General features: G+C 44.3%; 1 protein-coding gene across 1 annotated transcript in view; it reads right to left on the bottom strand.

Annotated features, from left to right (window-relative positions):
• Positions 1-13174, bottom strand: part of LOC126534661 (uncharacterized) — a 56403-nt gene that overhangs the window by 24368 nt on the left and 18861 nt on the right. The window contains exons 4-6 of the mRNA XM_050181924.2: positions 11286-11505; positions 7388-7541; positions 588-697 (exon numbers count right to left, since the gene is read on the bottom strand). Of these exons, the coding sequence (XP_050037881.2) occupies positions 588-697; positions 7388-7541; positions 11286-11505 (484 nt within the window). The remainder of the gene's footprint in view (positions 1-587; positions 698-7387; positions 7542-11285; positions 11506-13174) is intronic.

Raw genomic sequence — 13174 nt, 5'->3', positions numbered from 1 at the left:
CATCTCAGTTTCTTTTCCTTCCGCGGACAGCACAATGTCCACAGTCCATTGCATAGAAAGGGCCTTGAATTTTGGCAGGGTTGAAGCCTTCTGGCACAGCATTCGAGGTTTTATTAGAGCTGCATGCTCGCAAAGTTCACATTCTAACGTTACGGCGCCGGTCTATACGATCTCCGACATTTCCCGCCGACGAAAGGCCACTGGCAGCGCTGGCCACCCCCTCCTAGGGTTAACTACCCTGCACATAAATAAATACGTGAGAACGCGGTCGTGGGAACAGCAACGGACAAAACACAAATTGGCACTGCTACGCACACGCCCCGCGGAGGTTGTAGGATCGCATTCCAAAAGTCGGTTGCTATCACCTTGTCATTTAGGCTTTAATTACTGAAAAAAGATGAAAGCTCCTGTTCATGCAAGTGGACGCGGTGCCAGAGAAGGCGAAAGCTCGTCGAAACAGGGTACAATGCTGTTTTTGTATACGCCGCCTCTTCTGAAATGCGGCCGCTACCGTCGTGTAACGGACCCGCGACCTCGAGTTCAACACACGTTTAGGTGATGGCTCCCATCCGGCAGTTTATACTCACATGGCGGCTAATTTGGCTTTGTCCAGGATCAGTTCACCTAGTTTTCCATTCGAGAGCCCTATTCCCAAGACGCAGTGGTGGCCAGGTACAGTTAGGAAGTCTCCCGCAATCTGGACGGAGCGGTGGTCGAAAAACGGCGAAATGAGGCTTCATCCTCTCGTTGTCATTGTTATTTTTCTTTAGCGCTTGTTTCATATTCTACGTATAGCGTGACGTACCAAACTGGCCCAGCATACATTTTACTCACTGGTACCATTTTCTAAGAAGAGTTGTACTCCTCAAGGTATTTCCTTGAATGCGCGACTTAATGAATTAGCGGCAGAAGCAATCAACGTCTAGTACCATGCGCCCGCGACATCCTTTATTTGCGTACTTTTCTTAACCGACCGAATCCGATAGGCCAGCTATTATTGTTTCCTTAAGGTCTCGCGGCAACTATGATCAGTCAACAAGCTTTGCCTTGTATATCGTATATAGTTCACAGAACATGAGCGCGAGGTACTTGGCTGACATTAACTGCTTTCGCGGCGTTTGTCGGCATAATATGTTGCTGATCGGATGAACGCTGCAGGGTTTTCACTCTACAATTACGTGGTTGCAATGCCCGAAGCTGGCGAAGGGCTCATTAGGACTCGCTCAAGTGCAGCTGCTAACCTTGAGATTGACATTACTGTACTACTGCTCAGATTCCATGAACTTCTCCAACCTCACCAGATGTCCTAAAGCGAATAATTAGGGAACGCAAACAGTGAATGTGTTTAAGAGGAAGCTTTAGCTCGGGTGCTCCTCTCTAAATACATGTGAAAGCAGAATTAGTTTTTCTCGGCGACCACTCCACCAAATTTGACGGGCTTTGTTGCATTTAAAAGAAAAACGTAAAATCTAGTGACCGCTGGTTTCGAATTTTTGAGTTACTTCGTCAATATTTCATTAAAAATTGGCAAAGATCGAAAATTTTCAGAAGACGGAACTATCAAGTTTACAACTCTGTAACTCAACAACGAAAAATTATAATACAATGCAGTGAATTGCATATAATAGTACATCTAAAGCGGACAAAATTGATATGTTACACATGAATATAAAAAATTCAGTAATATAGAAATACAGCTTTTTCAGAACCCTTGTAAACAACGTAAAAAAATCACGTAAGATATAAAAAGACATGCACAATTTGTCCGCTTTCAATGATCTGATGGATGCCATTTACAGAACCGCGATATATGTTCTTGGTGCAGAGCTATGATTTTGTAAACTACGTGCTACCATTTTTTTCAAATGGTCAAATATTTGGAAATCATTTAAACAAAATTCTAGCCCTAAATCGAAATTCCGCTTCCAACAGTCACTAGAATTTAACTTTCCCTCTCAAATGCAACAAATTTCATTAAAATAGGTACAGAGGTTATTTCAAGAAAACGTTCTTGCGTTTTACATGTATTTGAATAGGCCGCGTCGGAGTTGGGCCCGGCCTAAAGCTTCCTCTTAACTAGAGCCATTGGGACTCTTGCATTTTAACCTTCCAGGAATAGGCTGGAACAACCGCTCACATGACGGCCGTGATGTTGCAAGTTCAGAATCACTGCTAGATGTATCGTTTACGTTTTCACTGAACCAAATGGTAACTGATAAGACCCGTATCACTTCAACATCATCATCTTTACTTGACTTAGTTCTTATAAGCAGTACAATTAGAAGTTGATATATATATGCACACACATGAAGTGCCGTACTTTCTTGGTCTGCGGGTTTGTGCGCTCGGGCTCTTTGTATAAGCAAGCGGAATGGGCACGCCAATACCAGAGGTATTGTAATACCGGCCATGGATTGCCACGGGCGTAAGCTGGCCGGCTTTGAAATGCAGTAGTACAACCTCGCAAACCTTAGTCTACTTTTACGACGTATACACCGTGCTATATCCTCCTCAAAATTCTAAATATATAAATTTAGTTGGCCTAATATGAAAATAGGCATTCTGACGTGGACATGAATACAACATATTCTGTAAAACTACTCAGTTCACCTCGGCTGGGCTGACGATTCGAATAATGGGCGCCTGCGGTGCGCAGTGCTGTGTGGCAGAGCTGTCTTGTGGGCTCGCTACGTTTTTTATTTGACGAGTAGAAATTGTTTCTTGCAGTATTGATTTTTTTTTGCTGATCATGGCGGAATGTGCCGCTATGCTAATAATCAATCCTAATGCTTTCCTCCTAGTAAAAATACGCATAATAAAAATAAAAGTGAATGAGCACAAATTGTAGGCATGGGACTAGAGAAACAAAGCAACCTTATTCTGGTAAAGAAACTGAACCGCGCACCAATATAAGTACATTGGTGTACACATTTAATGCAACCTGCTTTGGTGTGCTTACATTTAATATGTCATTAAGAACACTGATTGCATTCCATATGCTCTTTCTACGTGATCTGCAAGGTATGGAATACTTGTATATACCGTATTCGGTATACTTTAGGCGAATACGCTTTACAGTTAAACTGTTTGCATAGCTCGGTCTCCCAATGGGCCTGTCGCGTTCGCAGGCAAAAACTCAACACAGTAGGCGGGAGGCGCCCGATGCGTGCAAAGCTGGGTTTCTTGCAGCACCACTAGATGGCGCTCACTTCCTCGCATCCCCGCAAGTAAGAGCTTGGTGGCGCAACCCACCGCCCCGTTCCAAAGGGGACGCTCATAACATCCATCCATCCATCCATACCCGGCAGCCATAGAGTTTCTCACTACATTACCTAGAGGGAAATCTGGCGCTGCTGCGCTGCGGTATGCATGGGAATGCCGGTATATTGTGGATTCGGATTGGCATCGTTCTCGTAGAGACAGGAAACCTTGAAGACGCGCTTGGCAAGTACCGTTCCGTCTGTCACAATGATTCATTTTCTACTAGAACAGCACTTGAAAATGTGTTTTAGCTTTATTATTACGCGAAAACATGCTTTGTTTAACTACGAGAACTTGTTATTGTGTGTACGACTACATGTTACGTAAGAAGTATCAGCGGGCCGCTAAAGTTGGAGGACAGACGACAAGGTTCGCGCTCGCTTTGAAACAGTTGGTCATCTCTTCTTGCTTTTCTTCGCTTGGTCATGCATCGTGGGTGAGTAAAGATGTAATATGCGTGAATGGAAACATTTTATGAAGATTTTACTTTGAGAACGCGTTATTTGCGTAGCCATATCCACGTTTTAGACGAAGCCTCTTACAACACCAGCCAACACGAGCCTCGCAGACACATATACCGTCATTGCCATGACGGCACGGTGCCCCCTTAAGAAACTCCCATAGACGGTGGCGCCAGATTACCCTCTAGGTGTTATAGTGAGAAACTCTATGCCGGCAGCGGCGTGCCGGCAGTGCGGGGGAAATAAAGAATTACCCCCCAAGCATTCCGGGCGGCGGTGGTGTTGTTCACTGAGTTATTCCCTACGGTCCATTAATCAACGCTTTCTAGGCTACCGCTCCTCGGTACGCAGGTGCTGATTGTGCTCGGCTGCAAGAGCCTCTTCTTTTGCCCGGGCTGCAGCATCCGTACAGCGCAGACGAGCTCGTTACCGGTTCTTCTCGCGGTGCTGCAGATCGAAAGCTGCCTGCTCCTCAGGAGTACACATGCCGCGTGGCCAACCCATATCGCAGCCGGAGAGGAACTGCGGCGCGCGCGCTCGACTGCGACGGAAAGCAACAGCGTCACTACTCGCGCAGCCCATCGCGCGCCTCATTTCTTTTTCGCGCGTGCGCATGGGGTTGCCACAAAGGAGTTTTCGGCGTACAGGCGACAGACGGACGGACATATGAACCTGCTAGGCAGATACATCTTCGCTGTACGAAATAAAACAGAAAGCTCGTCTTCGACCATTGCGGTCTCCGCAAGAAATTTCCGCCAAGGATTACGGTTGGATAAGCTAGAGTCGCCAGGAAGCCGAAACTGCAGAGAGTGATTAACAACACTTTCGTGTTTAAAAGAAGAACCCACCTGGAAACTGATTTGTGTTCTCATATGCCATGAGAAGGCTACGAAGATTCCTGAAGAACAGGGGGCTCAAGAAGCGCGACGAAAGGGTGGTAAAGTGCGAACCTCTATTCTTTGTTTCACTCTGTACATGCACTTACTAGCGGCGCAAGCGATGTCGCAGGCCGATAAAACATCTTAGTCGAACACCAATGTCGCCGTGTGATTAATTTCAGGCTACGTCTCAACGAGCAATCGTTTTAGTTCTCGTTTAGGACTTCTCAGTCCAACTACCTTCGCAGCGTGCATTGGAGACCAATCTCTTTTTTACAAAGTAGTGTCCGAACTGCAGGTGTCGTCCTATGATCGATAGTAAAGATTTACCGCAACCACCAGGAACTACCGATCACAGAAGCGCGAGCACCAAGACGTAGAAAAGCAAGTCACTGTTTTGCCAAAAAGGCGTCGCATTGCTAGCGATAGTAAGGTAATTGCCACTTACACCAAATGAAGACTCACGCTTTATCAGGCATGCATATTGAAGCAGACACTCGCTCGCTAATAAAAAAAATCGTAGTGTCACTTGCGCACAGATAAACTTGACCATATCTCACTCGTTGAACGCGAGTAGTCGCCGTGACAACGTTGGCATAATTCAGAGCGTCGGCAGCGGAGGAAAAACGCTTCTCCCTAACTGGATATCACGTGACCTTCATGGCGAAGCGGGGATGGAGCCAGAACCATCCCGGCTGACCATTTGCCTCCGCACCCGCCGCAGATTACCTCGAAGATACGGCGTGCGGGTCGCGTGTATGCCGGACATGCGCTCAGGCGCGCGGAGAGCTGTGGACATCCACGGTTAGGCTGAACAATGGTCTAAGGGCATTGGCGGCACTGAAACAACTTTACTGAAAACTCGACTATTGCGAAAATGCAGTGTCTCGAACGATGCAGGCGAAGGGTAAAACAGTGTTCTGTGGCTGGAAATCAGTGGTAAAGAATCTAGCCATGTCGATAAAGACGCCGAGTGAAGTTTGCAAATGCTTGCGACGAGCGCAGAAAACGGCGACAAGATGAATTTTTTCTCAAACGAACGCCTTTATTTTTACTGTGAAAGGGTAAAAAGGCGAAAGTCGGATCCGACGTTTCTAAAAGTTCACTTTGCTCTTTCAAGGTGTCACATGCGGACATGTCAATTCCAAGGCGGCCTATGCTATCCTTGCATATGCCGCTTTGAGAAAGACAAGTCCACTTCTCGAAATGTTGGCTCCGGCTTTCACCTTGTTCGCGTTTTGCTCATTTATTTATTTATTTATTTATTTACCCACAGCGCCACAGTGGCATTACAGTTGGGGGGTTGTACAAAAAAAAAATATTACAAGGGCAGTCACAATGACAATGCAAACACTTCATTGTCAGTAATAATAAAAAGAAATGAAGATAAAGCATTCCATTCTCGAACAGTGTGAGGAAAAAAACGACATCTTGAACATATCGGTTCTTGACCTGAATTCACGCACTTCATGGTTATGATCAACCCGCTCGGATCTGTAGCGTGGATGAAAAATGTACTTCTCCCTAGGAATAGCAACTTTATCGTAAGATGTGTTATGAAACAATTTAAGCCTTAGCTTTCTTCTTCTTACTTCAAGGGGTTCCTATTCTAATTCCTGTTTTATGCCAGACACAGTATTGTATCTACTATAATTCCCAGAAGCATAGCGGGCCGCTAAGTTCTGGATTCTTTCTAATTTTTGTCTGTCGGTCTTTGTCGGCGGGTCCCATACAGTACAAGCATATTCCAACGCGGACCTAATATACGTTTTAAATAGTAAATCCCTAGAGTCTTGCGGAAACATTCTGGTGTTACGGCGCTAAAAGCCAACATTTTGCAAGCTTGGATTTGCAAGGTCCTGAATTTCCACTTTCCGGCTTCCGCGTGGTTGCATCCCCCCAGTGCGTTTCCACGCGGGGTACCACAGCCGGCTTACGTCTGTAAGGGCGACAGTAACACAAGGTAAAAGTAGTCATATTGTTCAGCACAGGTGCGCGGAGGTGCATGAGCTGCCCAGTTTCGCTTACGCCATAGACGCAGGAAACAAATGAGCAAACTTGGAGCATTTGAAATAACTGCTTCACGAACTCTTCGCCTCGCTTCCGTTCATTCTAAGGTGTGCGCTGGATGTGCATTATTATTTAAAGAATATTTTCTGCCTTTCCGAAATTCGGCCGCCATCAGAGAACGGAGGCCAGCCTAGATTCGTGTGCGTTCGGTTTAACGCTTTTTCGTAGTCAACGTTAGTTCGCCGCGTCGTTATGGGAGCTGTGGCAAGACCCAATTCGCTGGAAATGTCGCAGAAGTCTTCGGCCTTATTAATTTTATTTTATTGGTCATATCGCTAGTATAACGCAAACGTAATAACGTGCTTCTCTAGCAAGCCTCATTAATCGCCGTAGACTATTTCATTTAGGCATCACCGAGACCTGCGCGAGCGATTCTAGACAGTCATATTTAATTTCATGTGTGCCCCCATATCAATCGACATTAATCACCTTTCCCCATCACTGCTTACTATTGAATGTGGTAATGCATTTGTGAAACTATTAGTTACTATTGTATCATTTCAATATTAAATATTGTATATGTTTGGGCCCCTTTTTCTCGCAATTCGCTGTGTTCTTTTCAAGCAAGAATAATTCCTATTTTTGTTTAAGCTTCCCATTTCATATTAAATTATTATTACCAACCCCTGCGTGACCAATTCCTTCTATAATAATATACTTTAATGGTATAACAAAGAAGTAAAAATGAACATAGTGGCAGTGTGTACGTATGCTTACGTTCAAGTACTGGAGTGGGCCATCTTTGAGCGTGTCGTAGTCCTCTATATTATCCACGTTCAGCATGCCGAAGTTGACGAACTTTTCATTGAAGAGCGTGGTCATGGCGCTCTCAATATCCTTCCGTTTGCTGCGTGCGAATTCACCGATCGTCCTGCGCAAAATGACGAAAGAAACAGGGAAGTGTAGTTTTTCATTCTTTTCGACAACAACAACTGAACTGGAACAACCATTCGGCAACAAATCTAATGCTACACCCTTTTTAAGTCAGCCATCCACTTACACTCAACGACACACCTCCTAGTGCCTGTTTCCTCTTATTGTATCTTAGAATATGCATGTTGATTTTCTAATTACGTGTGCCAGCCGCATGCCCCTCTATTTGCGCCGAAATTTCCGTTATGCCCATACCCATGCATCCCTGGTGAGAGTCAAGCTCGAGTATGTCAGTTCTGTCAGGGAGCAATGCATTGCTACCTTATCGCATGCTTTCCAAAGTGTCCAAAACCGTGCCGACCTATTGGTTATGTCTGATTAGTTGCGTGAAACCAGTGTATCTTCTATAAAATGACTGCCTGGTCTTTCTTGCCTCGAATCGCGTCGCATGTGCTCGTGTTTCTGTTCGTTGCAAAAGGCATTTAACTAGCACCGTAATTACATAACAGCAAATTCTGGCTCCTATACTTCCCTTGCTTCTCGCGGGGACAAGGAATTCCAAATACGAGCTCGCCTTATGCCGAACCAACCTTCTTTTTTTCAATTCCTTAATACTATCCACATGTAAACGAATAAAATCATCTCCCTGGCTCCGTTGCTGCAATTTTTGATGCTACCACCTTCAAGAAAGCCACGTTTGAAGATTTTTTGCTTAAGGAAAGACAACCAACTCCTCTACATTAAAGGATTCGGGACATTAAGCACGGAAACAAATAAGTAAAGGAAATAAATAAAGCAACGACAACATAGACACTTGCTTAAACTAATACGAAGATTCGAAGATCATGCGACCAACACAGATTCCACGATATTCGAGAACGCGTTTTCACTCGGGCTCCACTTCGGCTGAAGAAAGTACATGGTGGCGCCTCCACTCGACAGCAGTGGTCAATGCTCCTCATCAGCGACTCAAACAATACGGCCTATTATTGGCAGCAAACCACGAGCGAGGGATGTCTGTTCCGTCTGCATTGTTTGCAGAGAATGCTGCGTTCACCCGTCCGGTCAAACGTGCCACAAGGTAAATTGTCTTCTGCAGCAATTCTATGCAGTCTGAAATCAACTAGAATGAGAATATATGTGCAAGGGACAAACTATTGTGAAGAGGAGTCCGTGCTTTTTGCCTCACCAGCAATGGACAGATTTGGCAAAAGCAACTCGCATGCACTTTTGCGTACAGTCCCTGCGTAAAAAGAACAGATTATCGAAATATTGCTTCATTGCCCTTAGGAGAAAGCGTTGCCCGTGGTCTCAGAGATGTGGCTATCACAAGACCTGTCCTATCACAAGACCTCCCCGAACCATCTACGCTACAGGCGTTATCGGCTTCTGAATGCAAAAAGTCATTTTACATACCCGCGCCCCTCATCAGCTTTTCAAAAAGCTGCGTTTGGTGTAAAGTTAGCGAAGCTTTACTTCTTTTATGGCGCACCATATGAAAGCTTATGAATGCGTACCGCCCTCATAAGAACGGTCTTATCGAACGTTTGGATCGCACGATCACTGATATCTTGTCAATTTATCTTTCATCTAATTACCGCGACTGGGACATTATGCTACCTTTTCTCACCTATGCGTATAGCTCCTCAGGCCCTGAAAACCACGGCTACTCTCATTGCATATTCTCTCTGGCGCCTTTTGACAGGCTTCTTCCGGTCCCTGCACAACTGTCAGGTGAATACGCTTGCGACGTCATTGCTACAACAAAGAGACACATCCGATTGCGCGCCTTCAGCTATGCGGTGTAAGCACGCCGGAAGCTGTACGACCCCAACCACTGGGAAGACCACTTTAGTGCGTGTGACCTTGCCCTTCTCTGGTCCCCTTCTCAGCCCGTTGGTTTCTCTGAAAGACTACTTTCGCGGTACTGCGACCCTTACCATGTACTACTGTCCTCCAGCCCTTACCAGGACAAGTGGCAGACGTTACTTTCGAGATAGGCGCCGTTCGAATCTACCACGTCTTCTGCTTCCTTAGACATGATGCACATATCCGCCTAATGCTGTACCCCTCGCCTACGAACCTGTCTTTGGCACCTGGTCGACGCTTTTCCGGCCAGAGTCAATGTCGCGAGATTGCAATCAATCTGACAAAGATTACATTGGTCACTGTGTAGAAGGAAACGATGATTATAGAGATTTTCTTTCCGCCATCTTGCCTGTGTTCTGGTTCGGCGAACAGAGCTTATCAATACATTTTTCTTTATACCTTTACCTGTGGTAATTCAACCGAAATCCCCTAGGGTTAAAGAAGCACAAAACATGTAGCTCCTTTGTCACATACTATACAGGGTGTTTTTCTTTAGCTGTACCAAATTTTTAGAGATTGCCTATGGCCACAGCAGAATTGTAACTTTTAATATCAATTACTCGAAGAGATGGCCATTACTTCTACGAGAAAGCAACATAGTGAATTGAATAAATAGCGTAATTAAGCTTATGAACCTTGCGATTAAATAATTTGCGTCAGATAATTCAATGCTCGAATTATAGGCTCCGAGTTCGCGAGGCGTATACAATTCAAAATGAATTCTCTGGAGAGCACCAGTTCCAAGATAATAATTCTCAATGTGTCCGACGAAATGCATTTGCGTTGCAGTTACTTTTTTAGGAAGGCGCTGTTTTTTGCATTGAAGCACAAAAGTAACTGGAACACGAATGCATTTCGTCAGACATTTTTAAAATTCATATCTCGGAACTGGTGCTGTCCAGAGAATTTGTTCCAAGCGGTTACGTCTTGTGAACTCAGCGTCGATAATTCGTAGGTCGAAATATGTGGTGTAAATCAATTAGGTAATACGTTAATTAGACTAATTACGTTAATATTCAATGGATTATTTTGATTTCTCGTAGAAGTAATGGCCACTTCATTGAGTGATTTAGACCAAAGGTTAGAATTATGTTACCTGTCATAGGTAATCATTAGAAAATTTGGTGCGGCTAAAAGATACACCCTGTATATGAATTCAGCACTTATTATGAAAAAGCCGTATCACAAGGGTGAAACAGATGTGAAAAAAACAACAACCAAATTCTGCAGATTTCAGCGATAGCTCCGGCGTTCAACTCATCTTCTATGACAGCAATATCCCCTCCTCTGTGAAGACCATTATCTTGTTTTCATTACCAGCGTCTTCTGCAAAAGCGGCTGACGCCAGGGACAATGGAGTGGGATATAATAGGTCAAATGTGCGCTATAGAAAAACTAGGTTCATGCCTAGCCGCTATCCAACAATGTTATTTCTCAAAGAGTGAAAGTAGCGCCATCATATATCCGCTTATTACGCATTGATGACTCTTTGAAATGCTGCTGCTCTTTTTTTTAATTAGGCATGAACAGCTCACGCACTACCGCACGCTTGTGGTGAGAAAGCGAAAAAAGTAATGACTTGCGGGGAGCCACAGCTACTACAGTGAAAGCTATACATAAAGTGAGAGTGCGCTGCACCTTCAAATGAGCCATCACGTTGTTTCTCATTTTGAGACCTTACTTGTACTCGAAGCACGATTCTCCGCGTGTCCTGGAGAAGGTCGTTCTTCTTCACTTATTGCGGTTCACGCTGCTCTGAATCACGGAGTTATTAGGTCACGTTGCATTGAGCAGTAATAAACTCCTCATATTGCTAGTGGGCTTTTCTGTTCATCACAGAAACTAGCAGATGGAGATGCAGGGATGGGCTCACCCCGGATACATCGAAAGTCCGAACGTTGTCTTCGAGTAGGTCGCTGCGGCGGACCGGACCACCTTGAAGGCGGTGTCGCTGTACATTGGCTCTATCTTGTTGTTCTTGTCGTTGAAGAAGACGTCCGTGTAGAATATGTTGTGGCATAATCCATCGGGGGGCAGCATATCTATGATCACGGCTTGCTGCCCGACCGTGCAAGACAACATGGTCATTTTTACTGCGAAACACAAAAACTTATTATGTACACTGAATCATTCTAATTGGCCATTTCGTGCACATTTGTTAACATAGTCTGCACAATGCTTATCGAACTTTATTGAACGCGGAAGGGTATATTAACGAAGTAAGAGATGAGAATTAGTCGGCATGGTGTGCTACGCTATAGTAGTGTGTTGGTAGTGACCTAACCACTGCGATATTGCCGAGCTAACTGCCAATTAGGTTGTGTAAACGTATATGCTGGTAAACGTTAGTACACTCACAACGCTGCTAACTTAACCTCAATGGAATTGAGCAGCTCTCTTGAAATATAGTTTTTGGAAAACGCTGCTGAATAATTTACGCTGGTGTGTTGCGGGGAAATTCAACAGGTGTCTGAAAGTTCCATGAACAACATCTCTCGGCATGAAGGTTGCTCTTACTATATTTCTTGCATCACCCAGAATAGATTGGTAGGTTTTAGGCCAAATAGGAGAATCCGTATTTTTATTTGTAAAATATAGCAAATAGAACTTGCACAAATTAACAACCCCACGAACTAAACATAGATCGACTTCCATTCGAGACGAGCATGTCAATATGTACTTATATGGAAGCGTGGAGCACAACACATGGAAGAATAAAGACTTCAAGGTATGTTTATTTACGGTACCACGAACGTGAGCGTTATTTCGCACCATAAACGTAGCTCTTAACTCTGGTAAATGAGTCCAATAGGAGCACTCTGCTGGAGGTTATTAACAGTTATTAAGAGTTATATTAAGAGTTATTAGGAGCACATAGATGGGCACGCCGAGTTGTCCAGCTTTCAAAGTTTGATGTTGGTATTGAACAACGTTGCAGTTCAGGTAAACATTATTTTGTTGTTGTTATTCTTCTCTTTCTTGTAATAAGCTCGTGTGCGGCCGGTCAGGTTCTGCCACATACAAAACCCAATGTGCATTGGCTCACCCGATAACCTTACGCCATTCTCTCGAAATAATTGACTTGAACAGTATTCAGCATTTTCCGCAATACCATCGGGAGATGATAAAGAAAAAAAAACGGTGATTACAGCTCAAGGTCAGCCTGGCCACATCACACAGAGCGAAGCACCAGAGTGGGTCAAATGAAGGACGCAAACACGATTCTGAACTAATTGCCGATTGCAGCAGCGCAGAACACATGCACGCCCAATATATAGCTTGTACAAACACATAATGCCTCGATTGAATAAAAACACTGAATCCGTCGGCCTCCTAAAGTAAATAAGTTCTGGAAAAAAAGTAGCAACCTTAACGTAGAGCTATTAAAAAAGAAAAATGAAAGAAGTCACAAAAACATCATAACCCAACGCAGCTTCACACACTTGTCGCTGCAGCTCCCGTAAAGTCCATTGTCGAAGTACGGGTGGGATCCGGAGCCTCAACTGCTACATGAAGTTTGCTCCAACAAAAAACATGCCAACAGGCGGAAAAGCGCACCTGTTTCCTCCGCTTCTTATATTAATGAGAAACAATCGTCTTTGCAAACTTCGCAAATTAAAATGTCGGATTGAAGCTATAGAGAATTCTATTTGCCCACAATACATTTGTGTGGAGGAAAGTATACAAAAGTCATTGCTTGTACGTATGAGGCGCAATTTCGAAGTTTATTTATGAATCTATAATGTGTATACATATCGCATT

The sequence above is a fragment of the Dermacentor andersoni genome, chromosome 7 (genome assembly GCF_023375885.2).
Source record: "Dermacentor andersoni chromosome 7, qqDerAnde1_hic_scaffold, whole genome shotgun sequence".
In the NCBI taxonomy this organism is placed as follows: domain Eukaryota; kingdom Metazoa; phylum Arthropoda; class Arachnida; order Ixodida; family Ixodidae; genus Dermacentor; species Dermacentor andersoni.
This window is presented reverse-complemented; position numbering and strand designations above follow the sequence as displayed.